The sequence below is a fragment of the Chaetodon trifascialis genome, chromosome 21 (assembly GCF_039877785.1).
Source record: "Chaetodon trifascialis isolate fChaTrf1 chromosome 21, fChaTrf1.hap1, whole genome shotgun sequence".
NCBI lineage: Eukaryota > Metazoa > Chordata > Actinopteri > Chaetodontiformes > Chaetodontidae > Chaetodon > Chaetodon trifascialis.
The window spans coordinates 4,167,833-4,194,637 of record NC_092076.1 but is presented as its reverse complement, the minus strand read 5'-3'; the positions used below and the strand labels follow the sequence as shown (position 1 = coordinate 4,194,637).

At 44.5% G+C, this 26,805-nt stretch overlaps 3 protein-coding genes across 4 annotated transcripts in view; 1 reads left to right on the top strand and 2 right to left on the bottom strand.

Annotated features, from left to right (window-relative positions):
* Positions 1-68: 68 nt before the first annotated feature.
* cntd1 (cyclin N-terminal domain containing 1) lies at positions 69-4,384 on the bottom strand. The gene is made up of 7 exons (XM_070991097.1): positions 4,216-4,384; positions 2,191-2,266; positions 1,933-2,104; positions 1,683-1,845; positions 1,386-1,530; positions 369-465; positions 69-167 (listed from the first exon to the last, which is right to left on the bottom strand). Exons 1-7 carry the CDS (start codon positions 4,382-4,384, stop codon positions 69-71), a joined length of 921 nt encoding a protein of 306 aa, XP_070847198.1.
* Positions 4,385-4,665: 281 nt separating this feature from the next.
* coa3a (cytochrome C oxidase assembly factor 3a) lies at positions 4,666-6,358 on the top strand. The gene is made up of 2 exons (XM_070990552.1): positions 4,666-4,985; positions 5,765-6,358. Exons 1-2 carry the CDS (start codon positions 4,790-4,792, stop codon positions 5,866-5,868), a joined length of 300 nt encoding a protein of 99 aa, XP_070846653.1. The 5' UTR covers positions 4,666-4,789; the 3' UTR covers positions 5,869-6,358.
* Positions 6,359-6,460: 102 nt separating this feature from the next.
* Positions 6,461-26,805, bottom strand: part of wnk4a (WNK lysine deficient protein kinase 4a) — a 39,231-nt gene continuing 18,886 nt past the window's right edge. The window contains exons 6-21 of one of the 2 annotated variants that reach the window (XM_070990550.1): positions 24,364-24,452; positions 23,832-24,051; positions 22,389-22,749; positions 21,620-21,771; positions 20,639-20,712; positions 19,329-19,464; positions 18,772-18,888; positions 16,941-17,114; positions 14,347-14,401; positions 13,936-14,067; positions 11,832-12,682; positions 11,423-11,510; positions 9,621-10,227; positions 8,966-9,171; positions 8,790-8,884; positions 6,461-8,681 (exon numbers count right to left, since the gene is read on the bottom strand). In XM_070990550.1, the coding sequence (XP_070846651.1) occupies positions 8,679-8,681; positions 8,790-8,884; positions 8,966-9,171; positions 9,621-10,227; positions 11,423-11,510; positions 11,832-12,682; positions 13,936-14,067; positions 14,347-14,401; positions 16,941-17,114; positions 18,772-18,888; positions 19,329-19,464; positions 20,639-20,712; positions 21,620-21,771; positions 22,389-22,749; positions 23,832-24,051; positions 24,364-24,452 (3,360 nt within the window). In that variant the 3' untranslated portion in view covers positions 6,461-8,678. The remainder of the gene's footprint in view (positions 8,682-8,789; positions 8,885-8,965; positions 9,172-9,620; positions 10,228-11,422; positions 11,511-11,831; positions 12,683-13,935; positions 14,068-14,346; positions 14,402-16,940; positions 17,115-18,771; positions 18,889-19,328; positions 19,465-20,638; positions 20,713-21,619; positions 21,772-22,388; positions 22,750-23,831; positions 24,052-24,363; positions 24,453-26,805) is intronic. The other variant, XM_070990551.1, reaches the window with a different exon arrangement.

The following is a 26,805-nucleotide window of genomic DNA, read 5'->3' as shown; positions in this document are numbered from 1 at the left end:
GGTAGAAAACCTGAACCATTAACAGTAAGTGTATTAAGCAGTATTCAGTGAAGGAGTCTTATTGAGACTCAAGTAACGGGTCTAACAATGTGCATCAGTGTCACATGAGCGAAATCACTGATGCTCCTCCTTGAGATTCCTGTGATGTGACTGAGTTCTCCCACTATCTGTAAAGCAGTAAAATAAAACAAATGTGTTGGTGACAGATTAAGGACACACTAACATAACCTTGGATAAGGCAGATGACTTCCTATGCTTTGATATGGCTGCATATTTTGTCTACAATTTTGACATTTAAAACACTGATGACAAATGCTACTGCGAATGTAATTAAGGTTTTGATACTAATAAAACCTCAAGTGTTTCACCTGTTCCCATTTTTTGACATAGTGGATGAATGAAGCCACGGCGATGACACCAACACCAAGAAGCATGTTGTCTTCAGTCACTGTCACAAACTTCTCTCTGGTTAGAGAGATTTAATTCAGTAATTAAGCAGCTATAATCAATATCTTTATATTAACAATAGATTAAATGACAATGGGTGATGTGAAAGGGGTTGAAAGGGGAGAATTATCACCGGTGATTATCCACAACACTCCCATTAATTAGGTTTGCTGGTGTCCATGTTGATAACATGTTTATCCAGCAGGCTCATTTAAGATCTAGATTTGCCCGTCTTGTTCAGGTCACAGGTAAGAAAGAACACCAGTCCTATCAATCTGTTTACAAGCAGTCTGTGTTTAGAGAAGCACAGAGAGTACAGTCTGATTAGAGTAGGAACTTTTGCCCTCTGGCAGAGCACACAGAGCACCCAAGAGACGTTGTTTCACTCCACAGCAATCTCCAAAAACCTGCCGCTCACTACCCGCCCAGCACCAAACAGCAGACAAAGTGACTAGCTGGTGAACATGCAGTAGTGAGCATTTAGCAGCTAAACTGCCAGATATTTCCCTCAGGGGTTGATGGAAACCACAACAGAGCTAAAGGAGAGTGAATATCGGACTTACATTTGTTAGGCTGCTGAAAACACAACAGATGAATGCTAATGTTGCTCCATGTCTGAATGTAAAAAACTGCCAATAAGTTTGCCATATCAACTTAAAAGGTGTCAATGTTGTGTTCACAGCTTGTTTCCGCTGCCTCCAAGTGGCTCAGTATCAGTTATTACAGGTTTAATAACTTCTAACAAAACCACAGTTTTAAGCTGTACTCACTCATTGAATAGCTGTTATGTATATGCTTTCCAGGGGGGGGAAGCCATGAGAAACCAAAACAACAGTTCACAGCTGGTTGTAGTCCATTCAACTGCTCATCCAGCAGCTTGTCCGCTCTACCATGACAGTAAACACCTGTCCCATAAATATCTGAAAATGTGGCTGTACCTCTGTTGTCTGGATGGGTCGACACGCTGAGTGGTAGTCACTAACAAGGACTCAAAGATGGCAGTCCTCTGCAGGGTGACGAACTGGAGAACATGGTGGCATAGGTGGTACAGATGCTCGACAGAGAGGGATGGCTCATTGTGTCCTACAAAAGTTCATAGTCACCTTTCAAAGTCAGTACAGCTGCTCAACGGATCTGACTTAATAATCATCACAGAACCTTTCATTTAATTTTACATTTTTGCTCCATCATAATACTTCACATAAGTTGCTCTGTATTTAAATATGATATCTTACCAAGTACCTCCAGAAGGATTTCCACATACGTCAGTGGGTTAGGGGCATTTAGTCTGAATTCAAGCCCTTTTAAGACCATCAGCTCTGTTTCCAGGACAATCTCCTTAGAGACATTGTAGCCCACTGTATGCAGAAAGTGTACAGCAGTACTGTTGTCGATTATCTAGAAATGTTTTGAAAAAGTATAGATTATTTCGTTTCTAATCACAGGTTACTGAAAGTTAGTAATCACAGGCATTACAGAACTTACATGACTGTGCAAAGACAGTTTGCTTGCAAGTTGCACGCAGGAGAAGATGATGAGAGGGAATTTGTCCTTGAGCTTGGCAAAAATGGTGTCCTCATAACTTCTTGGTGGATCAGCAGCTGGGCAATGAGTTGTGGGTGTGGTCAACAAATCTGTAAGGTGCTTGACCATAAACCTGTGGGAGAATTCACATAAAGGCATGGCAAGACCAATATCTGACTAGGTGTCGCACAGAAAGGCAAATGTGATGCTCTTTCTTACCTTTGAAGTAATTCAATGGCATGGTACCCAGTTAGTGGATCAAGTGTTAGTTCTTTAGTCATCAGGAAGATGTATTCTAAGTTAGACCAGAGAGGGATGAGGGCGTCAGCAAAAACATGAGAACAAAACAGAAAAATCCTTTTTTCAGTGGAAGCATGAGCTCAGCATGTTTGGACTGAGGTGGCAGCCAATGATGAGAGCTAAAGAAATACATCTGCAGAAAGAAATGTGTGAGGCAGTAAATCTCTTTGGACAATCCCATGTAAAGTGACACAGGGAGAGAGCTCATGTAGTTCTATGGAATGGGATCAATAAAATGGTATATGAGCCGTTTCCTCCCCAGGCGCTATTAGTTATTCACTGTCATTTATGAGCTCTTTGCAGTAATGCCTAATGGACATATTGGAAATGAAAAACTATAAATATCTGGGATAGTTTAGCAAGGTACAAAACGTCCTCTAGATGATAAAGATAAACACATAAGCCCAGATGGTCCAATAAAGATTTATTCATTGTGACTGAATGATATTTATTTAAAACTCTGATTCTGTTTTCTTTATACTTATTTTTGCATGAAATAACAGCTGAGAGCCAAGGAAGTAAAACATTTAACGCTGAATCACAACCATGCTGGGTTCTCAACACCACCCACCAGCCAGCACTAGCAAAACTGTATCGTGACTGGACAGTTTTCCTATTAACAGTTTGAAAGAAAGTGAAGTATTTATATGGAAGTTCCTTCCATCCTGGGAAAATTTCAGGCTTCTTTCATAAGCTGATACTGACACCAGGAGAAGCATGTTCATCTACCAGAGATATCTCTACACAGTCATTTAAATAAATTGTATTTTATCTGCCATGTGAACAATAAAGAAACATAAGGATATTTATTAGAGGTCATTAACACTGCGATCCATGTCCTTCTGCTCACTGGCGGGGTTTTTTCCTGCTGAGGTGGACAGACTCTGCTACCTTAAGGAGTCTGTGTGGAGAACTAGCCTCCATAATAAGAGGCCTTACAATCCCAGGTGTATGAAAGACTTCAGAGTGATGACAGGGTACAGGGAAGCTTAGTGGGCCATTCAGAGCTAGTCCTGTACATCACAGTCAATCCCACCTGCTGACAAAAATATTAAAGCTATGGCAGAATGAGACAGTCTGCACACCAGCTGAAATAATGACAGCATGCAAAACAAGTCGACTAATGAAAGCCTGCTTCTTAAAGTAGTTTTAAATATAGTATCCCATATGCATCCTATAATTGATAGAAGTCAAGTACATGTTTAAAGAATACAGCTATGAAATCATTAATGAAGAGGCAAAATAAGTACTCTGCAAAGGGGAGGTATTTCAACTCGCAATGTGTTTAAATACCTACTGTTTTGCACTATTGTCTGATTTATGTTTCAACATCTTGCTATTACATCAATGCAACATCTTATGCAATATTACATATTCTTCTTCAATATTACATTTCAAAAATTACATTTTAATTACAAAATACATTTTTCATACAAAGTCTATGTACATACATATTTTCTTATATACTGGGTTAATTTTTTTTTATCTCCTGTGCAATAATGAAAAACATTGTATTTAAACCATGTGCAATTTTCGACCCATGTACAATTTTCAGTCTTTTTCCCATTAGCAGTATTATTATCTTATCTTATCTTATCTTATCTTATCTTATCTTATCTTATCTTATCTTATCTTATCTTATCTTTAGCTAGCTAAATTCTACACAATATAACAGATGGCTTACCTGGATCTCTGTAGAGTAAAGGAGACATTTTGAATTTGCGTGATACTGTTAATTCGGCAAAAATAAAAAAAAAATAAATTAAAAAATTTTCTTAATAACGGTTATAGAGGTGGACCCAGGTAAAACTGCGTCATACGCATTTTCAAACGTTAGAAAAAACGTTAAGGTAAAATGACGTTTGTTAGCAGGTTAAAGTGAAAATTATAAACAGTTAACGTTTCATGGAGTTAGCTCTCTATGGTTCAGGTAACTTTACTTACCCATTAGTTTTTTATCTTTGAAGTTTCCGGTGCATTTTGATAAACCATTTAGGTTATCTTTGTTTCTTTTGTTGAGGTTAATCAGGAAATCTGTGAGCAGGTCAAAAGAAGCTTCCCCAAACCTGAAACTAATACTCTTTTTCGGAGAACAAAATAATCTTTTCTCCATTTTCAGACTAACGGTTGTCTTCTGTAAGAAGAGAAGTTACATTTAGACACAACCAAGTTTTGTTCAGTTTTCTCATATATGAACTGAAAAACCAAAAAGAAATCGTGCCTGAAGCTTATATTTTCCGGAAGATGGCGCCATTCCCGCGCTTTTCACCTCCGAGACCGTTTTAACGTCTCCGAGTAGGAACCACTGTTCTTGCGGGGGCTCATTTGGATGCTGCACAATTTAGTTCCATTCGCATGCATCCGTACAGTAGTCGGTGGCGCTCGTGCTGCTCCAGGCGCAGATCTCAAAACGCCCTGGTGTACTAATCACAGCGCCACCAGCCGCGCAGATCATTTGAAACACAGCTGCGCGTTTATCTGTTGCGAAACAACCTTTCATGCCTCACTGACTGCAGACATGGCCGACAAGACGCCAGAGGAGTCCAATGCTCGCTTTGCAACCAGGATAGATCCGGCTAAAGAGGGTCTTTCTAAGGAACAGATTAATTTCATCCGGCAGGTAGAGCTCCAACAGTGGAAGAAGAAATCACACATGATGCGGACACGAAATGTTGTGACGGGACTCGCCATCGGAGCACTCGTAGTGGGAATTTGTATCCTTGCCAAGCACAGTAACGTCAACACAAGGTGAACTATGTAACGTTAGCTTAGCGTGCTAAAGTTAGTGTGGGGTTATATAAAGCCAAATAAACCAGTATAATGCTAAAGTGTAGTTAAACTCCGCATGCTGTGTCTGAAACTTTATTGTCTGCACAATTATTTTATTGGCTAGCAGTTTATGCTAAAAGGAAATGTCTTAAGGTACAAAGTTTCCCATTCATTGGATGCTAACATGATAGTTGGCTATGACAGGTAGCATAAACAGTAAAGAAGGTTTGAGGCGTATTAGTGCAGTATGTCTAAACATTGGTCAAATGCTGTGTTCTGTGAAAACCGAAGGTATCTCATTAGCATCAAGCCAGCTATCCCAATCGTTTTTACAATATTAATAAATTATATCAATAGATGCTCATCATTTTTTTTCCTGGAGTCTTGAACATATGGAAGGCCATTTTTGTCAGGAAAAAAGAAAAGTTAGACATGATAAAGATTAAAAAAAAAATGTTCACGTTTGGCAGTCTATTAGACTTCAGTAAGCTTAGCTAGGTGTACCTAATGAAGTGGCAACTGAGTGTATAGGTTTTAAAAAGGGATAAGATGGAAATCCTTTTATGTTTTAATAAATAGAGACAGCCTTAAAGTGTTGTTTTGAAGCAGCGAATTACAACCTCCTTACTGACGCGCTGCCTGCATCGCTGCCTTGCCATGTAGTGTTTGCTATGTTGTCGTTCTTCTTTCAAATATTTGCCTTGACCGCTTGCTCCCCTGTTAGACGGCTACACCTTTTACTCAGTCTCCCAGGAGCGGGTCATGGATGAACTGGACGAGGAGGCCAAGCGTGCAAGAATGCAGGGACCAAAGACTGGTGCCAACTGAGATGCGTGTGTCGCCCGCCTGTTGTTGGACTGTGTGTCTGTCCTGCACTGAACTGAGAAAGGACTGACGTGGACGCTGATGCCACTGATTTATATTCCATGGCTGGCCACTGTTTTTCGTGTTGAGACAGTGCTGGACTTTGTTTTCTTGATTGTGAAAGGTAATTGTGTGACTCTGCTGCTTATTTAAAACCAGACATCTCTAGATTTTGATTAAATTTGCCTGTTAGTGGAAAGGACTAATCCACCGACCTAAACATGACCTTACATGCTCCCCAGAAGGCCCAGACTGTAGAGAAGTTACAAGTAACGCGTTTCCAGCCCTGATGGTGTGCATATAGTATGAGGGGAACATCCTGTAATTCAGTCTGCTAATGATAAATCTACAGTGGCCTTTAACAGCAGAAAATGCCTGTGACACTGCTGAAATGACACACAGATCAACCTGTTCACACATATTTATGTCGATAAAGTGGTGATTTGTAAAATAACAGTGTAATGTATTTGATTTTTTTAACACAGTCATGTCTGTCTAAGGGTTCATGCAAGAAAAGACAGTCGGTGAAGTTGTGAAGATGAAAAAAAAAAAAGAGCCGTGATATTTACAATAGCATTTATTTTTGTCAAAATTGGATATACATATATATATATATAGAGTCTGATCTTGCCACCAAATCTTGAGAGTAAAAATATAAAATAAGACATTGTAAGGGAAAGGCACAGATTCAGCATGGCAGGACAGCAGCAGCATCAGAAAGCAATACAATTATATATTTACATTCTGAATTTTGAAACAAAACGTCTTATATTAATATATTATGAGCTTTGGAAAGCTTGACAGGAGTTCCACCGCCAGAAAAATTCAGTGTGTTGTGAATATTTTATAAGGCAACAGCTACACATTCACAGCTTGGACTGATTTCTCTATTTCCCACAATGTACTTATTATTTCAAACTGTGGGAGGGTAGATCATCATCATCATCACTGTGATCCAATATGAAATATTGCGATCAAACATCAACTGGATTGTATTCTTTACCTCCCTTATGGAAAAATAAGAGGATACATATCAGCTCTTCCTCGAGTGAACACAATTTTATCCACAAGTGTGTTAAATGATTGAGAACTAAAGTAGAATTTACTAAAGTGCACAAGGTGCTTGATCTATGGAACAAGCGATAAAATGATTTTTGCTTGAGCAAGAATTAAGGTTTAGTTTACTCAGAACTTGTAAACATGATCTAGAAATGCACTCTACTATTTACACCTGTACAAGAAAGCCAGTAGTCTAAAATCTAGGTGGATTTTTCACAACTAATCAATACAAAGAAATCGTTTTTAACATTTTCAACGAGCTACAGTATTTGAAAATAGATGTGTGATGTTGTCTATCTTAAAGTGTTCGACACCATTTGACTAAATCTCATTTCATAGTTCAAAAAAACTGATTTTTCTTTTTTCTCAAGCAAGCTACATGCAAACATTTCTAACTGTTGTACAACTTTTTTCCTTCTGAAGCTGAATCTTCGTATGTCTGCTGATAGAAATGATGCCTCTGTATTGTACTCCTGCACAATGTGAAAAATCATTTCACCTACATCCTAAAAATGTCAGGACTGAAGAATGTAGCTCATCCTATCAGGTGTCAAAATCACTGAAGAAAGCAAAGATGTACTAGAACAAAATGTTTCCGTGATACATATTTGAATAAATCAAACTGTACAATGCATCTAGACTGCTCTCGTCAGCCCCTGGAAGGCAATAATCAGAGTGTGTTCACTGTGCAGTCAGCAGGTGCTGAGATTGTGAGCTGCAAGATTATCCAAAATGTTGTCATTCGCTTACGACAACTGTCAGTAAAAGTGTCAGAGCGTCGCTGTGGTTCACATTACTGTGCTCAGATTAACGGCAGTGACTCAGACAAGCAGAAAAACAGCAACAAGTGCCGGTTTGGTTTGTCTGATATCACCGTGTTGCTCTTGTTCTGACATCGGATTTCATGTTGCTTCAGGACGCAACGAAGTCCACACAGAGAGCAGAGTAGAGGCCGGAGTTCATTTCCTGTGTGGAGCTCATTGTCGGCTTAGTTTTTTAGGCACAAAACTACTTGTTTAGGTTAAAGAAAAGATCGTGATTTGGTGCCAAATAGATGTTTCACACCTTAACCACATGACCTCCCTTCTGTGCTCATTTCCATGCAAAGCTATGACATCACAAAAACCTGATTGGTCAGTTGCAGTGATTGTACTGGTCCTGGAACAGCATCAATTATGAAGTAGGAACAACAGCATCACGGCGACATCAGATCACATATCGTCATTCTGGGTCAAGTGCCGAAGCAGCACCGCGTACCATCACTTGACTGCGTTAACGCTGGAAACTCGCTCGGAGAAAACCTTAAAAACAACCTGTGTGTGATGTGACACTCTGCAGAGTGCTGTGGCAACCTGAAATTCTCTCCTTATCAACCACTGAGTCTGACAGAGCAAAACTGAACTGTCATTTTTGACATGAACCGGATTGATCGATGTTTTGTACTTCAGCTGCAACAAATTCACCAGATTTGACAAAGTTCTGAGAGCTGGAGTTACAGTTCCTGTGTAAAACCAGCTTCACTGATGACAGTTTCTGTGTACGTTGAGGTAAATGACCACTGGGAGAACCTTGTGACCACTGGCAGAGGGAAACAGTTTGCTGATTGGTGCGCCAGTGAAAGAATTGAAGCGATCCTCCTGCAGGACGGGTTTGACCCTGCAGTCACACTTCAGATGAGGTAGTCCAGATATACAGCGTGCTTGGCTGACAGTTTCTTACTAAGAAAGTGGGAAGCAAACACACATAAAGTGAGAAAATGGCCATTTTGTGTCAAGTTTAACAAGGAGAATAACTGTAATATTAAGTGTTAAGCAATGGACGCTCACCATTCTACTAATGTCGTTGGCAAAGGTGACGCCTTTGCTTGGTTTGTCCTGGGAGCCGCTGCTGCTGCCTCCAAGGGAGTTTCTCCTGATGATACCTAGGAAGACAAACATGCCTTTAAAAACTCATCACATATTTACCAATAATAACTGCAAGAAATGTGGATTTTTTTCCTTACCCTGGAGTGGCAGCAGGTCCAGCCGCTGCAGGCTGTTCCTGCGGGACGAGGGGAAACCGCTCCCCTTGGACAGGCGGCGCTGTCGGCTGGACAGCATAGCAGCAGGAGAGACGATGCCTGCAGGGGGAACCTTCCCCATCTTCTCGTACAACTCTTCGATCTCTCTCTTCTGGGCGGCCTGCAGGGCCTGCACCTCCGTCAGGTGTCTGTTGAGGGACAGAAAGCAAATGTTAAATGGTCAAAGGCTCAATTTTGTTGCTGGAGCCTTGAAAAGTGCAAAAAGTTTCCTGGATCAAGCCTCTTAAACGTGAGCATTTGCTGTTTTTCTTTGTTTTTGGGATTTGGCCTATTTGTTGGACAAAACAAGCAGTTTGAAAACATTAACTTGGGCTGTTTGTGACGAGCCTTTATCTGTATTTTCTGTCATGTAACAGCCTTAAGTTATGAAAAACATTTGCTGCAGCCCTACAAAACTATTCAATTGTAAAAGTGACTGAAAAGTGTTTGAGTTTGACGTGTGAGTCCTGTTGAAACATCTAAATATACTATAATAACTACGTTTTTCCTCCGTTCAGTTTCAAAAGCTGTCTCATCGTCTGTTTTCTGTTGACAGACTGTTTGCAGCACCGCGTTGCTGCGCTCCGCTGTCACTTACTTCTCTCTGAGCTCCTGAAGCTCTTCCAGCATGTCTGAGTCGTCGCTGTCTGAGTCGTCGCTGCTCAGGTAGGGAGTGTTGCGGTTGTAAGTCATCATCCACAGATGGTGAAGGGCGTTGCTGTACTGCGGGCTCCCCGCCGCCCCGTCCCACAGCCTCCCCTCCATCTCAGCAGCCGTCACAGAGAGCCCGCTGTCCGCAGACGTCCCCATCAGGCTCAGGCTGTACGCTCTCCTCCGACTCCTCTTCCTCGTCCTCTGTCGTTCGCCGGCAACCTCTTCTTCCTCCTCCTCCTCTTCCTCCTCCTCCTCCTCATCCTCTTCTGCTCTATCCTGCTGCTGCTCCTGGCTCCCAGCCCATCCCACCTGGCCGTCGACCTCCTGGAGGACCGCTGCCGAGCCTCTGTGGGGGTGCTGGTGAGGAGGAGACATGGTGAGGGAGGTGGCCAGGCTGGTCTCGGACTCCCCCTGCTCCTCCGTGCTGCTCTCTGACGGGCTGCTGTCTGCCGGCTGTGGGGCAGCAGGTACCGCAGCTGCTGGCACGGCTGGGATGTCCATGCTGGGTGTCACCTGGAATCTCCCAACAGTAACTGGTGCACACTGGACTTCTGTAATAGAGAGGAAGAGGAGGAGTTTAATCCTTTAATCCTGCAGGCATTTTAAAACAGTGTCACCAAGTCCCCTTCAAGATAAAAATGCATGTAAATGTGCCTGATTAAGCATTTAAATGTATGTTTTATATAAAATGGGTTGTGGTGCTCCCTCTACTTACTTCTAGCGTCCATGATTCAGAAGCTGTAACATCTGGATGGTCTGTTTATATGAGTGATGGCCAATCATCGGCTAACAGTAGTGACTGTTCTGTAATCTGCTCAGAGCTGATTGATCATTAGAACAAAGCCTCACTCTTTCCTGATCGCCCTGCTTTGATTAAAATCTAATCGTGTGATTCCTGGCTTCAGTCTTCAAAGGGGTCTCACTCTGTTTTCATTGTGTCTCATTTCCTAAAATGGTAATCTCCCTGCATGGGTGGATACCCTCTACAGGGCCTTAATTCATGGCAGCGATAGTAAAAACTGCAGTGGAGTTGTTTACTGGTGTCACACACTGGTGACGCAAACAGCTGGAGTCACTGCATGTTCTCACATCTGCAGACCATTTCAGGGTTTAAAATCCTGCAGTGCCCCAGTTCGCCCACTAAGTGTCCTGCTTGGTGCGAACACAGAAAGCGTCTGGGTGTGTGCCCGCTGAAACAGAGGGGCTCTGTTGAATGTGGGCTTTTGAGGAGGGTATAAATACTGACAGGTGTGGATATGGGAGGAGAGGCCTGTAACGAGCACAGCTGCTTCATGATTGGTCGCTGGCAGTGGGTAGGGCTGCAATCACACCTCCGTTTGTATTCATTTCGAACGGAACATTACATCCAGACTGGTGGTTACGCAATGGCTCCTGAGGCCCCGCTAATAGGTGATAATGTCACCAAGGATACAGCGGAGAAGAAACGGGGAACTGAAAGCGACTCAAATTGGCCGTAGCAGAGACATCAGACCGTATTTAGAGCCCATACATCATAAAACAGAGCAGAGAAAAAAAGACTTGTAATGTTTGGCTGTGGGTGCATTTGTGTGTATACACAAGCATGTGTGTGGGTTTGTTTGGGGTGCAAATATAAACATCATACCGTATGTCATTTTCCAGCTCTCCCAGCCCCGGCTGGTAACATACAACACATTAGGTGTTTACGATGCAGAGACGGAGGAGAAACTGCTTCAGGAACACGAGAACATTCACAGCATTTCTTACCGGATTGAGGAGAAGAGGCGTTTGGTTTTGGGCTGCTGGCGTTCATCTCAGGTACAGTCGGGTGCAGCTGAGTGTTGAAGGATGATAACTAGACAGGAAGTATAAACACTGTTAGCATTAGTGAGGCCGGGTATTGACCAGATGTGATTGATTCATATTAAATACAGTTTCTCCCTCCATGTTGTTCTTGTTCAGTGTTCCAGTCCTCAGTTACGAGAGGCCAACTACTCAGTTATTAGTATTTGGCATATTGGTCTGAAAATATTTGGCATTATTTGGCATTTTGGTCTGAAAAATATCTTAAATTATTAATGAATTATTAAACATTAATTAATTTCCTCTTGTTCTAATTATCATTCGTCGTTTTAAAGGTTCTCAGCTGAGAGAAAAGCAGCTGAAGGTGACTCACAGTGCTTTCTGGGCTCTCTGGGGGCGATGGGGAAAGATCTGACGAGAAGTTGGAACTGGAGACTTCTGATCTGGGTTCAGCCTGGGCTGGAACCTGTGCTGAGTATGGGGGCTCATAGCTGTGGATGCTGTCCTCCTGGATCAGGCTGGGGGGACTGGAGAGACCAGCCTGCTGCAAAGGCTCCTGAGGAACCAGAGGAGGGGTGGAGGGCATAGAGGGGGGAGATTCTGGATGCAGCCAGCTTGGGTGACTGCTCTGAGGAAAACCATCCAATTTAGGCGCATTCTCAGGGCTGTGGTAGACGCTGTTCTGGAGTGGGATGCCCGCTGTAGGGTAAGGGACCTCTACTGGCGGGTTCTGGTAATGTTGCGGGTAAACGGACGGGTAAGCTGACTGCGGGGCCATGGGAGCAGGGAGCTGGGGGTGGAAGCCTGGAAAGGAGGGCATCCCCTGGGTGGGCATGCTGGCAGGAGGGATGAAAGACTGGGCCATGCTCATGGCCATGGAGATGACATTTGCTAAGGAAAACAGGGGCTGCGTGTGAGGGGGCCACATGTTGGGATGCTGAGGGGCAGGGGGGGACATGGCGATACTCTCGCTGCTGCCAGGGCTCGGTGTCTCATTCAGATGACTTGGGGAACTGGGGGCTGGGGAGGGAACAGAGGGGAAGGAGGGGTTACTGGCCACACGCGTGAGGGGAGGATGGTTGGCTGGCTTAGGGGAACCCGGAGAGCCCGGGTATGGGAATGGGAAGTGACTGTGGCCCATGTAGGGCAAGTGGTAGTGCTGGTGGTGGGGCAGGAGAGATGCAGGGTGGTGGTGGTGGTGGTGCTGATAATGGAGAGGAGATCCTGGAAGACAAAGATTAAAAACATTTATTTTTTATTTGCAGTTTAAAGTATCTTGGTTATAAAGTCTGGAAGAAAAAAACACATGAAAAAAAGTTTGTTAATGTCTTCATTTAACTTTAAATCCACACAGTTGTGATGGAATAATGGAGCTGATCCAGAGAGAGAGAGCACTCATTCTTCCTCTCTGCTCAGGTTCAGGCAGTCTAATTCTTCCTTCAGCCCCCTGCCAAGACATCCGCCATGTGGAGCATAAATCCTTCCCGTACTTTCAAATAATGGGTTTCCATGGTGAACCAAGACGTTTTGGTTAAAACAGTATCCAACCATAATTGCGTTCGTAAGCTGGAGCAGTCTCACACCGGGCTCGCATGTCTGTGAGGGATTCAGCCAGTGAGGCTTTTACGTACAACATTTCTGACGAGTTTAAATGGAAGACACGTGTGTGTGCAACGTCTTGGGGTCTGATTGTGAGATTAAAGTCGCCAGGATTTCGTTTCCGCTCCTTGGGGAATAGCATAGGATGCCAGTGACACAGCCCCATCCATTGATTTGCCATTTACCTCAACAATGGCTCCACAGTCATGAACCACGCCTCCTGTTGCTGATGATGCAAACCAGCCTCTACTTTTTCCATGTGGATGGAAACATAGGTCAGGCAGCACTCTATAACGGTGGCGGGCGGCCAAGAAGCATTGCGAAAGCGACCGCGCGGTGGACGTCCAGCAGAGAGGGGACGCAGAACAGGAGGGGATGAGGATGTTCAGATGGCCGGTGAGGCTGAAACGGGGGACACATGTAAGACATGTGTACTTTAATGCCCCTCCTGTGGGGACGGAGACTTTGACGGGGGAGGAGGCTTTCTCGGAAATTCTGTAGGAGCTTGTGCTGGCAAACAGATGTTACAGACTATCGCGGGGCTGGAGAAAAGCTCCAGCTCTACAGCGACAGCATTCACAGCTCCCTGAAAGCCAGAAAGCGGCCCTCAGGTGAGGTAATTACCCAAGAGGCCCTGCTGCAAGGCAGACACAGACGAAGGCTTTGAGGTGTGGGGATGGCGGATGGCGCCATGCGAATGTCTGAACAATACCGAGTACGGGCCCTGAGAAGGGGGGGGGGGGTTTATGAGGTAGCTGGGCTTTGCTTTGACTTATTCTTTGCCAAAGGACTGTAACAATTTTTCAGTGTGCTGAAAACAGTAAACAATGCTCGGCCTCTTCACACAGGGACCAGAGGGGGGGCGGAGGGCTATTTACCTGGGGCGTTGTGGAAAGACTGTGAGCGTATTAGAGGTCGCCCAGGTGAAGTAATGTCTGCACTGAAGACGTCTCCATTGGGGCACGGGGGAGAGCCACGTACCCCGACACCCGGGTTAGCCACACTGAAGTCTACGACAAGACACACACATGCATGAGTGGATGCCCGTGCACACATGTCAGTAAACACACACACACAAAACGATCATGCACAGCAAAAAAAAAAAAGCAACACACAAACACATGCTGTGAGAATGAGACGCTCATTCATTCTTTCATGAAATGATTAAAAGAAGGCAGCAGGCAAAGTCATAAGACATTCATTCACTGGATTCATGTTTAATCTCCTCGAACGTCTGATGATCCAGCTTCTCGTTTAATTAAGCTCATCACACCAGGAGAGACACTTACCAGGCAGAGACGAGGAGGAGCTGGTTCGAGGCAGGGTGTGAGTGTGCAGATTAGGCTGGAAGAGAAGCATTTGATCAAAGTCAGTCTTCATTACCGGGAAAATATGCACGTGTACGTGACTCTCTAACCAGCGCATGATTCAGCTGACGTACAAAACTACTCTGCAGGTTTGATCACCAGCACACAGAAGTGGGTCGAAGCTGGACCGGAGAGTATTTTGTTCTCATTAACGCAGCACTACTGTAGCATCGGCACTACATCTATCATACCTGATGCTGCTGCAGTGTCTCCAGAATAGAACTCCATGCTTCACTTTGGAGACATCTGAGACACATACGTCCCCACTATGGGTCATGCTCCAAAAATACTAGATCCTACACTTCCCATAATGCAACTTACTAGCATGCGACTACATAGCATCTTCTCTGTGATGTCTTTCAATCTCCCATTTCGCAAAGCAGGTTCTCTGCTTGCCAGCTGATGTCTGATGGGTAATTTTCACTGTTAGTGTAGTAAACCATCAAAACTGACCTTTCAGCAAGGCACTAAATCACCGGCTGCCTCAGAGACAGATAAAGTGGGTCACCCTGAGGCCTGACGTGAGGTATATGAGTGTGCATTGCTTGTCAGTGTAGTACAGCACATGTTAAGTGGATAATGTTAACACTAACACGGCTGTAAAGAATTCATTTGTGAAGATCTGTTTCCAGAATAAATCCCATGTTATTAACCAGTTAGTATAACGACTGTTAGGCTTTTCTGCATTCCATGGAAAGTCATTTGACCTCCATGACCTGGATAAGTGGCTGCTGTAATCTGGCTCCTACTGCAAACACCGAGAGCCAAAGAAGCTGATTATTTTAGCCACAGGGTTTGCGGCGTTGGTATGTGCAAACTGAAATATCTCACTTTGAACTGACATCCATGGTCCACAGAGTGAATCCTGATGACTTTGGTGAACTTATGACTGTTCCTCTCGCGTCACCAGCAGGTCAGAGTTTTCAATTATCCTGTGAAATATCTCAAAGTCTTCTAGATGGATTGGCACAGCCGCACCTTGCGTTTAATTAGCCCGTGTGAACATGCTAACAAGCTAAAATAAGATGGCGAACATGGGTAATAATTTACCTGCTTTACATCATGTGAGACAACATGTGAGACAATCTGTGCACCTGGGCAATAACCTGTGCAATATTTTCGGTACATTTTCTTAGGATGATGTTGTTTCTCTTTCTCTTCTTTGTATATACTGTGTTAATTACATGCACTTGTTGTCCTTTTGAATATTCTATTCATTTATTGATGCTGCTGTGAAATTTGGAATTTCCCCTCTAGGGACGAATAAAGGAATATTGAATTGAATTGAATCAGTATGCTACTGTCATTGTGAGCATGTTAGCGTTTAGCTCAAAGCATTGCCTCACACATCTGTTTGCATGGCTGCAGACTATTAATCTTGTTTAAGTGGCGGGCAGAGGAGACTAGCAACAGCTAAACAACGGTGGCTTTCCAGGGATTCAAGCTCCATTTATACTCAGTGTATTTTCCCAAAACTCTCAGAATAGCAGCCTTTACCTCAGAGTTACAACAGCCAGAAGACAGATAAACAGATGAGGCTTTTTCTTCCTGACTTAACTAGCTTGCTCTGTTTTTTTGGCTGGACGCTGCTGGTGAGAGCAGCCATAATGGTTCTTGGGGGATGTGGTCCATGCAGTGTTTTTAATCAGGTGCTGGAGTGGAGATTTGTCCACAGTGGTTCGGGGTAATTGTGGTCGGAAACGAGCAAGGTAGATAGTTGGCGGTCGAGGTTTACTGCTTCTTGTCCTGCATGAAATTGCACATTATTCTTTTCTCCACCATTTCTGAACATGTTTGATCTTTCTTACTGTGGGGCACGAGGAGATTTTGTTCTGCATGTTCTACAGAGCGGAACATATCCTGGCAGAACAGACACTTCTTTTCCTCCAAGCACACAGACCGCACCTGATTAGGCATTAGGTCATATCTTGTACAGGGTGGCACTGCTCCTAACAACTCGTCTTTTCTCTCTTTTCCTGGAAGTCTTCATTTTACAGTTTCACAGAATCTTAGGCTTAATAAACGCAAACATAAATTATTTTAACCATTCAATGTGGGCAGATATGCTGGAAAGTTAATTATGGTGTACGCAGTGGAAAGGATTTGTGGTTGCGGGAACAAATAACTATGAAAAAAAGGAGGCATGGGGTATGTCTCCACACATCACGTGGTTTTATGACACGGGTGCTTTTAGTAACATTATGTTCTGAATGAAAGCGGTGCCTCAGGTGGTTTTAGGAGCACTTGACCTTCTGTCTTTCAGGGTGAGCCTCTGGAGGGTTTGTGGACAGTGAGGACAGCGCTCCACTGTGGAAGTGTATTTCCAGTGAAGGCAGCACTACGCTACAGCTTTCCATTTGCACCATATTTATGGGTCCTCCTTAGATAAGCCAGGCTCGACACACCGTAGCTGATGTAATTTATGAAGATCAGACAGCACAGTGAAACACGCTCAGTTACTGTTCCCAGCTAACGTTGCTGTGGATTACTGGAAAGGAGCAGATGCTGCTGCTGACCTGTGAGGAAGACAGGGAGTTAACCCCGCTGTGGAAAGCAGGCTGAGGAAGCCGGTGCCCGCCGGAGTGGAGCTGCTGCTCTTTGGCCATCAGAGACTCGGCCCGTTTGATGATGTCTCCCATGCGGTGGATGAAACCCTCCTTTTCTGACGGCAGGATGAACTCATTGTGAACCTTGAAGACAAAAGGACAAGGATGAAAGAAGTTTTAGATACGTTACTTCTCAAGTAGCAACACCACAATGTGAAAATACAAGTACTGAGGTGTTATCAGCAAGATGAACTCGAAGTATCATCTTTTTCACCAAAATAAGTGCAAAGCAGCAGAAAATGCAAGTAAAAGCACTTTAAATCTGTACTTCCACCACTGTAAAGGAATAGACAGAAAATACTTGTAACATTACTTAATGCACTTGTTGAGTGTTTGTGTGTCCATCTATGAAATCTACCCCCCCACCCAAACACACACCCACCTGCCCTCAGCTAATGCTTGTTCTTAGGAAAAAACACATCAATCATCTCATCTAAATCCACACTACAGCAGTTTGTTGGAGGAGGTTTCGAGTTTTGCATATTCACGCAGTTTCTAGCGTCGCTGTGAATTGTGGGCTGGGGCGTGGTGACCATTTCCTGTCAGCGTGGCATAATTCAGCTCATTTAAAACCCAGCAACGAGAACCACGGGGGCTGTTGTGATGCCAGGCGCCCCTGCTGCACCAAGACTCAGCAAACAAAAGCCCAGTGTGTTTTAAGAGAGAAAACAGAACAGGCAGTGAACAAAAAGCGCTGCTGCACATGCTGCTTCATCACCCCGGCTGGTGTGTGCGCGCTACCTCCGAGCTAACGAGGCTTGGAGACAATAACAAGAGGATGGGGCTGCTTACCTGCGCCACTCACATCACAGAAAGTTAGACATGCTATCAGCCAGAGATGAATCATGTGCAGGGCGCGTTGAGATAGAGGAATCTGTCAGACTTATCAGAGGACAGAGTGGGATTGTTTGTTCATTTCTGCACAGATCCTGTAAATTCTGGGAGGCTCTAACAAACACTGATTGTTTCCATTGTTTAGCCCTCTCTTCAGGTGGCTTTAAGGTTTTCCACACTGTCTATAGTATCCTGCATATTCGTGACGCAATAAAAAAACGATGGCACAAGAAAAAATGACAGCCTAGGCTACAATATAAAAAGCAAATCCCCAATAATCTAAATGAAAAAGACAAGAAAAAAGGCTTTTGGATATGAACTGATGAAAGAAGTGACGGGCGGGGCAGAGAGAGCTGACTCATTCGGACTTTTTCGTTTTCACGGAAAAGCAGGTAATTGGATTTTCTGTTTAACGTGGTTAAGAAAGGGAATCCGTACTTTCTAAAAAGTCTTTGTGGAGCGCCTTAATGAGGATGCCATTTTCTCTGACTTAAGAAAGCACAGAGTGTCTTTGATGCCGCGGCTAAAGGTCGGTGAGTGTGCATCCTGCCATTTCCAGCAAACTTTAGGTAGATTCACTGCTCCCACTGTCACACCTAGCTTTCGCATTTACTGTCATCCTGTTAGAAAGGTTCATGTTAAATCTGGGAGGCGCCATCCCAAGAATCATTTCTACAACACAAATCTGTGATTTCTTAGAGTATAGATTCAAGGTTTGAGGTCCCATTTTGGACATCCAGGATGAGAATCAAAATGCAATCGTTACTTGGTCCAAAGCCAAATTCAACTGGGATGAAAACAAAAGAGGCGTCTGTTTTTAACCCGATCGAAGTCTTTCATTGTCCACACCCTGCACGCACCTGTTGATCACTGCTTGGCCGGTGACTGAGGACCTGTAATGACTCACCATGACGGCGGCGATGTCTTCGGGGTTATCTCCGTCCAGGTCGAACTTGAAGGTCACCATCTTGTCATTGTGTGTCTGCAGCTGACACTCCACCACTCGGTCCACTTTATCAGAGAGCTGCAGAGACGGACAGGATCGATGGTAATGACAGGTGTCTGTTTACCCTCTAAACCAGCCGGTGAAGCCAAACACAGGAGGAACAATGCGTTTTTGTGTGTGGGTCTACTGTAAACTCCACAGTGTTTGTGTGTTTACTGTACAGTGCATTCTTTGCACCACTGTAAGCACATGTGGTTACGCATGATCTGTTTGTCTCTGCCTCCAGTCCAAACACACTCATTAAAAGACCACAATGTCCTGATCAGAAGAGAAATGAACTGCGGTTGTCGGGGGAAGAGCAGCATGGTTACTGATAACGTTACATAATCAGGGTGGAGCTTCACTCCTCCATCATAAATAAAATATATCCATGAACACTCAATCCAGCCGCCTGATTTATTTGTTTATGACCTGCTAAAATGTTTTTGTGTTGAAATTAAACTTTTGATTTACTGTACCCCTGTGATGCGCAGCCTCGAGCGCGCCCTCCTCCTGAACAGCTTCCCGGCGGTTCGCCTTGCAGCCGTCTTCTCGCTCTTCTCCGATAGGCCCTCGTAGCCGTCACTCAAGCTTGAGGTCACGTCGGAGGCGTAGCTGCAAAGAAATTCCACATTCCTCTGGTTATAAAAAAACGCCCCAAAAAGCCACCGAAACATTCCTCGTGCAGGAATTTCAAAGCAAATTCATCATGTGGGAATTGAACGTCCATCGTGGTTGTGATTATGTCGGCATCACACGTAATAATAAACAGCACTCTGAAGTGTCAAATAAAGTGTTGACGCGTTACAGTGGCATGTCTCCTGGGCGTAAACAGCAGAGTTAAACAATAGACTTTAACGAGGCCTGTTGAGAGTCCATCAGAAGCTGGTGTTGAGCAGCGCGGCCATGAGAACTGTCGTATTTATACAATGAACGAGTTTTAGGTTTCACAGAACTGGAGAACATTCAGCTCGTTTTATAAAAAGCTTCGGTTTGGCTAATTGCGTCTCATGGGCCTTTTTGGATGGCTGTGGTCACAGACTCCCCTCCATCTACAGGCTGCGAGCAGTTACAGGCCTGCTGGTTGGCAGCGTCTGCCCGTCTCTATTTAAAACCCCCCATCTCACAGGTTACTTCAGGTCAAAGTAGAGCCTGTTTTCACTTTTAAACACTGAGGAAATGACACTCAATGAGATTGTGTTCAGATTGCAAATGACGCTTCTGTTTTGTGATGATGAGAAGTAATCCAAGGCTTTTTGAAGAGGAAGAATCCCAAATAGTCAACAAATAGGCTGATATGAAACATGATACTCAGCTGGGCTTGACCTTTATTTCAGGCCATTATGGATGAGTCAGAGAAACTGTCATTGATGGAAGAGGAGCGGACTGTAAAAGTCTCTGAGCAGAAGATGGAGCCTGGATGAAAACCTCTCAGCACCCATAATCTACCGTGCATTGTCGGCTAGAATCAAGCCGCTCTCTCCTCAGCATCCCACCAGCACGGAAAACAGGGCCTCCACAACATCTGAGAGAAGCCTGCAAGGGTTCATTCTGCCTCGCTGCGACAAGAACGCAGGAGAGCCCGTCGACTGCCCGAAGCTTGTTGTCACGGCCCCACAGATGTGGAGGAGGAGGAGGAGGAGCTACAGAGGAAGGCCAGACATGTCTACGAGATTCACATTGATTTTCAGGTCTCTAACTTAAATAAAGAAGGGACTATCGAACTCCCTTGTGCCTTGGATGCTAAAAAAAGAGCAGAGCGAGGAGGAAAGAAGGCTGAAGACGTTACCTGTCCACGGGGGAGTTGAAGCCACTCGGAGGCCCTGAGCTGCCGTGTTCTATGTGGCTGGATACAGCAATACTCTATGAATAGAAAGGAGGGATGTGGTGAGGGAAAGGCGGATGAAGACTTCCATTGATTTCTTTTTCTTTTCAAGCTTCAATACAAGACAGTAGGCAGGAAACTCTTTCCACTCGCTGGACTTTAGGTGCTGAAGTATTTGGTTTGCTTACACAAACCAGGAAATTCCTCAGTTTGGTACTTTGCTCTGATAAAAATAGGTCATGTTTTTAACGAGGGACGACAATCTGTCGCTCCAACACTTTGATCCAGACTAAATTATTACAATTGCTTTTCATTTGGTGCCATAATGAGGTCAAAATTTCAGTCTCTCCTGTAATTTGGTTTCCCATCAGCCTCAGCTGTACTTTATGTTTATTGCTAAGAAGCAGATGTCAGCATGCTGTCACACTAAGAAGGTGAACATGTTTAGTATTATAGCTACAGCGCAGTCACTTCCACATATTAGCATGTTCATGTTAGCATTTAGCTCAAAGCACTGCTGTGCCTGAGACCAGCCTCACAGAGACATTAGCATGGCTGTACATGACTTAAACTAGAAACTTCAGCATGTAACCAGGAAATTAAATATCTAGCTACTTGAAGAAAACCATGAGAAGGATGGACTTTTCTTAATGAGGAAAGTAATTAAACTATATGAGCGCAGATTAGCTATAAGGTGCTCCAAATTCTGGCAGTTTACAAGGAATCTGCTCAAAATGATTTTTTTCCTCACTCACTCCTAAACATTTTATGTACCTTATTGTCAGGTGTTACTTTCCAACTACATGTAAAAGTGTCTGTCAGCACTCTATTAGATTGAGTAATGTCCATGAAGGGGGTCTTGTAAAGTCCTGAAAGGCCTCCATCCCGCCTCCGACCCCCTGCGCTCTCCAGTTCGATAACAAGCTCTTTATTGAGGCCACTCACCGAGGGGAAGCGGAGGGCTGGGACGGGGAAACCGTTTGCAGTCGGTGAGTCGGCGTGTGCGGTGGGAGGTGTCGCGGGCGTATTGAGGCTGCCGGCCTCCAGCGGGTCCTGAAGCCCAGAAGAGCTCAGATAGCCGTCCGTCTCGCAGTCAGCTGTTTCAACAAAGGACACGATCCATTAGCATGTGACCGACCGAGGCCCGACAAACTGACACAAGCTGTTCTGTACACAAACACACACATCTAAAGACCCCACACTGAGACATACCACACACACACACACACACACACACACACACACGCACGCACGCACACACACGCACACACACGCACACACACACACAATGAAAAGTTAGAGGGTTTCACTGTGGATTAGCTCCGTTCTGGAGACACAGGACAGGCTGAATTTACTCAGATCAGATCAAACCGATTCACTACGACCACCAAAAGGAGTATGTGAGCTGCAGTTTTACATAAAAACTGAGAAATATTCAATAACTACTGTACAGCATGCACACACACACAAGACTTACAGGGATTGAATAATTTAGTTCTGGACAGTTTCATGTTTCACTGTATGTGATCTGATAAGCTTTCTGTACAGTTGTGCAGCTAAAAACACACCGTCTGCAGAGTTTACGCTGAGTTTTTCACTGGAACAGATAAATCTGAGAGGTCAAAAATCTAAGTTTTTGATGCTTTACTGACAGCTACCACAGTTGGAGCCCACAGTCTTTTCATGCTATGTGATGTTATATGAGGCGGCTCACAGTTAGCAGAGGACAGGCTGTTGTGGCGCATGTGGAAGTGCTGGTCCGCCTCGGGCTCCTCTGGCTCTGCGGGGTAGTTGGAGCTGACGCCGGAGTCCACAGAGCTGGTGACGGGGGACAGGATGGGGGCTGGAGGCGTCAGGGTCGGGGTGGGGGACTCCGCTGCGACAACTTCACAGACTTTAGGTAAAGGAGGCTGAATCTCCGCCTCTTCTTCTATGGCTTCCTGCTCCTGCTTCTTCTTCCGCTCCTCCGCCAGCCGCCTCAGCTTCTCTCTCTGCCGCTTGATGGCCGTCACTCTGTCCCGTATGGCCTTGGCCACGAGCTTGAAGTCCGCTTCGCACACGAACCCAAGCACGACCTGCATAACAACACGCCGAGATGGTGAGGGCACAACATGAACACATGTGTGTAAGTCATGGTCCGTGGTGTGCTGCTGCTGCAACATGTAAACACTTCAGCAGGCAGACAGTCTTCCCTCTGAGGTGACAAATGCTTTTACACAACCAACATTTGTCCTGTGAAACCAACACACACTGTCTGCATTCTCTGCCATGTGGAGTCTCGCTCAGCCTCTTGTGACACTCAGCCCAGCAGAGTGGGACAGTCAGTCCAAAACTGCCTCTCAACACATAGTCAGATTACAGCAGATCGACGGGACTAGATGTCCCCTGCTGATACCAAATTTGATCTTGATGAAAACCGCCACAAAGAGGTAAACAAGTAAGGAATTGTAGCGTGCATTTTCATTAAAAGTGACCTCTGCAGAGGGGAGTTCTGGAGACATGAGGGCTTGTTTCATAACAAGCAAGAGAGCCATTATATTATTAAAGACGTGACCTCGGCTGCTTCCTGAGACACGCTCTCACATTTCCAACCACTGATGATTAAATGTTGAGCCGTGCCCTTGACACACTCCGCAAGGTGTTCTCTTTATGGGCCGGGGCGCGTTTCAGCGTTTCAGCCGCCATAACAATCCCGTAAAGGAGGCAATAATGATGCCGGAGGGCATCAGTGAGGCTGCGTTCACCTTTTGGGGTCAAGTGTTAAAAGACACTCAAAGGGAAATGCCTGTTCCACTCATACTGTCAGGCTCCCTGATGTGACGTTAGCTTAGACGTCTCTGAAGTCTCTGAATCTAATATCTGTATGTACATTTTGCTTATTCTAACCATCTGTTGTCTCTCCTCACTGCCTTTTCTTCAAAGCATCCTTATTGCATGAGGTGGAATTTGTTGTTTAATTAGTGTTAAGATCATTGGGGTCATTACTAACTCCATATCCCCCAAGAGAAAACCTATGAAAGCTGTCATCATACATCAACATCAGGCTGCAGAGAACATGAGGCTGAAGTCGCTTTCATCGATTGATTTCCTCACTATTGGCTGCCACAAACTGGGCCAGTAAGGCAGTAAAGGTTGCCGTCTTCGTGTGTCGGCCTACCATCTCCTGAGACACCTCCTCAGGCACGTCTTTGTAGAGCTCAAAGAGGAACTCGATGGCGTTGTTGTCCTTGTACTTTCCGTGGAGCTTCTTGGTGTCGTCCATGCGCAGCCACAGCTTCAGGCCCGGCTTCACCATGTCGTCCTCCTCTGCCAGCTCCACGTGCACGCCATTGTTCTCCTGGAAGAAGGGGTGATCCAGGAGGTCCTGAATGGTGTATCTGCAGTAAAGGAAGAACAATCTGCTTTTAGACGCTCAGATCAGAAACCCAGATCTTGCATTATTTATCCAGAAGTAATTACAGAGACTCTTGTCCGACTCTCTGCGGATGCTAAAAATGGAATCTGATTCAATGCGGCAAAACTTTACCTGCACAAAATCTGAGTTATGAGCTAGAATCTAGATAAATCTGATCAAAGAAAGAAAAAAAAAAAAAAGATGAATAGAAGAGGGATCTTCATAAAGATCAATACACACATTATTTGTGCAATCTGTCATTTCATAGTTGATCAGTGTACATGTTCACTTGTACCTTTCATCGTTGTTCATACGAATGCAGCCCTCAATGATCTCCTTGAGCTCTGGGACTTTGACTTTGTAGAAACTGTCGGGTTTCATTCCCTGTGAAAACAATCAGAGGAGCTTTACTTCATCTGCTGGCCTTCCTGCTGTGTCGACAAGTTCCGGGGGGGATCAGCTCCAGTGATCTCTTCCTTTAACATTTATCGCACACTTCTCTTGTCAGAGGATCTTATCAAAGCAGGAACAGCCGCTCGCACCTGCAGGGCATGTTACTGTAATCCTCTGCTTTGTGCCACCAGCCAGCATGACAATCGGCTCTGCGATGGCGTCAACACCAGAGGAGGACGACACCGAGAGCTCATGAAAATGGAAAAAACCCAAGACGCTCACCTGCCTCCTTCCTTCCACTTAAACAACCCGTCAAAGGGTTTTTAAGTGCTGACAGCTGGAGCTTCGCTGCGCAGTTTATCTCAAAACAGAAAATACTCAGGCAGGACTGTACTCTACACGACATAAGGGAGGTTTTTCAAACACTATCATGAGAAAGTACACAGATTACAGCAGAGCGCTAAACGCACTGATACGAACACAGTGAGTCAAGGTCAAAAAGATGTTTGGCCTGCAGATACCAAAGCAGCTGATGTGAGGTCAAAACAATCAAACAGGCCTCCCAGAAAACAGCTGAGTGATCCACTTTGTCATCACATGTCAAGACCGACATGTCACTTAATCATTTTCTCAAATTATTTCTGCTTCACGTTTAACTGAGACAAAGGACGGATCTGTGGGGCGGCAGAGAGGAGAAAACGCTCACCAAGTGTCTTTGACGCTGAAGCGTCTGCAGTCACTGAAATTCTGTTATCTCATATGTGAAATGTGATTTAGAGGATCTGAAGCGCAGCACAGAGGTTTCTTTGTTGAAGCTGATCGATTCAGTGTCCTCACAGGGACCATCTGGATAAACCAGTTTTCCCTCAATCGAAATCTAATTTTACTCTGCCCCTTTCATGCACTGACAGAGGTCCAGATATAAGTGCAAAGCATGAATGTGATGTTCTGTGACATAGATTAAATGGCAACATTTGCTTTTATATGGTAATAAACTGGAAATCTTTGGGTTCTGGACTGTTGGCTGGACAAAAATGACAGATTTGAATAGGCAAATGTGGGCTCTCGGGACCTGAGAGCAAAAAGTTGTCCATGTTTTAAGCTGTTCTCAGATCAGCCAGGGCTCCCTCCGCCACCTCCAGCTGTTAGAAAATGCTGCTTGCCTCCCAACACTGGCTCCTTGTTAGATTTATAATTGATTTAAAATCATAAACGGCTCCTAAACACATTTCTGATTTACTTTATGAGCCATTTGACCATTAAGATCCACAGACGGAACAAAATAACCTTTAGCTGCATGTCTCGGAGAACAGGAGCGAATCCCTGCAGCCAGCCTCCAAAACCCTCTTGGAAGCCTTCCCAGAAGAAGTGAGGTCCGCATACTTTTGGCCATGCAGTGCATATACAATACAATATTTTTCAACAGTAAGTTGGCATTTATTTACTTATCAATCTACTTATATATATAATGGCTGCGGCCACCCACGTGCAAACGATTTCCAGCGCATTTACTCACATTTGTATATGTTCCGTCTTTCATGTATTTCTTATTCTAGGACCCTGAAATAGCATGTGACTTCACATACAAGTCAGTTATACACGAAGTGAAAAGTTCTATGAAGTTTATATAAAGGTTGGTGTTTAATGCTGTGAGCGTGTCGAACTGCCGTGCCAGCAAATTGACCGACGTCTTCAGAGCTGGACATGAACATAAAGCGTAAGCAGATCATGAAAGGCTTTGCTAATGTGCCCTTAATGAAATCTTCTCGTACGGGTAAGCTCCTCCGACTGCACATGGAACATTATTATGTTGTCTTGTTTGTGGAGGAGCCAGGTCCTCTCTGGCTTATTGGCATTGTCGCTTTCTCACTTTCCAGCCTTCGTCAGACACTGTTTGCTTTGCATATGCGACACGCGAGAAAGAAACAGCTCTCTTTGTGAAGTGAGGAGTGAGACACAATTTCCAAAACATATAATTCTACCATCGCCGGCTCTCGCCCACCGTGGCGTCATTTGCTGTGCTTGGCACTCGGGAGCAGCTTGAAATACGGCAGCCTAAAGCCACTACTGTAACGCTTCGGTCTTAAAACTCACTACGCTGCTTCTGGTCTTTATTCTCAGACGTCCCACATTTTTTTCTGCATAAAACTTTATGACGTGATCTGAATCCAACATCGTTTTACGTCCTGTAAAAGGACACCTGGTTGGGATTCAGGATATCGTCATTATCCGACAGATATCTTCCAACGCAATAAAAGGTTTTCAAACACGTTTGTGCTTTCTTGAAATAATTGAATTTCTGAAAGGCTTAACAAGCAGTCGAGACAGAAAATGTGCAAACGTC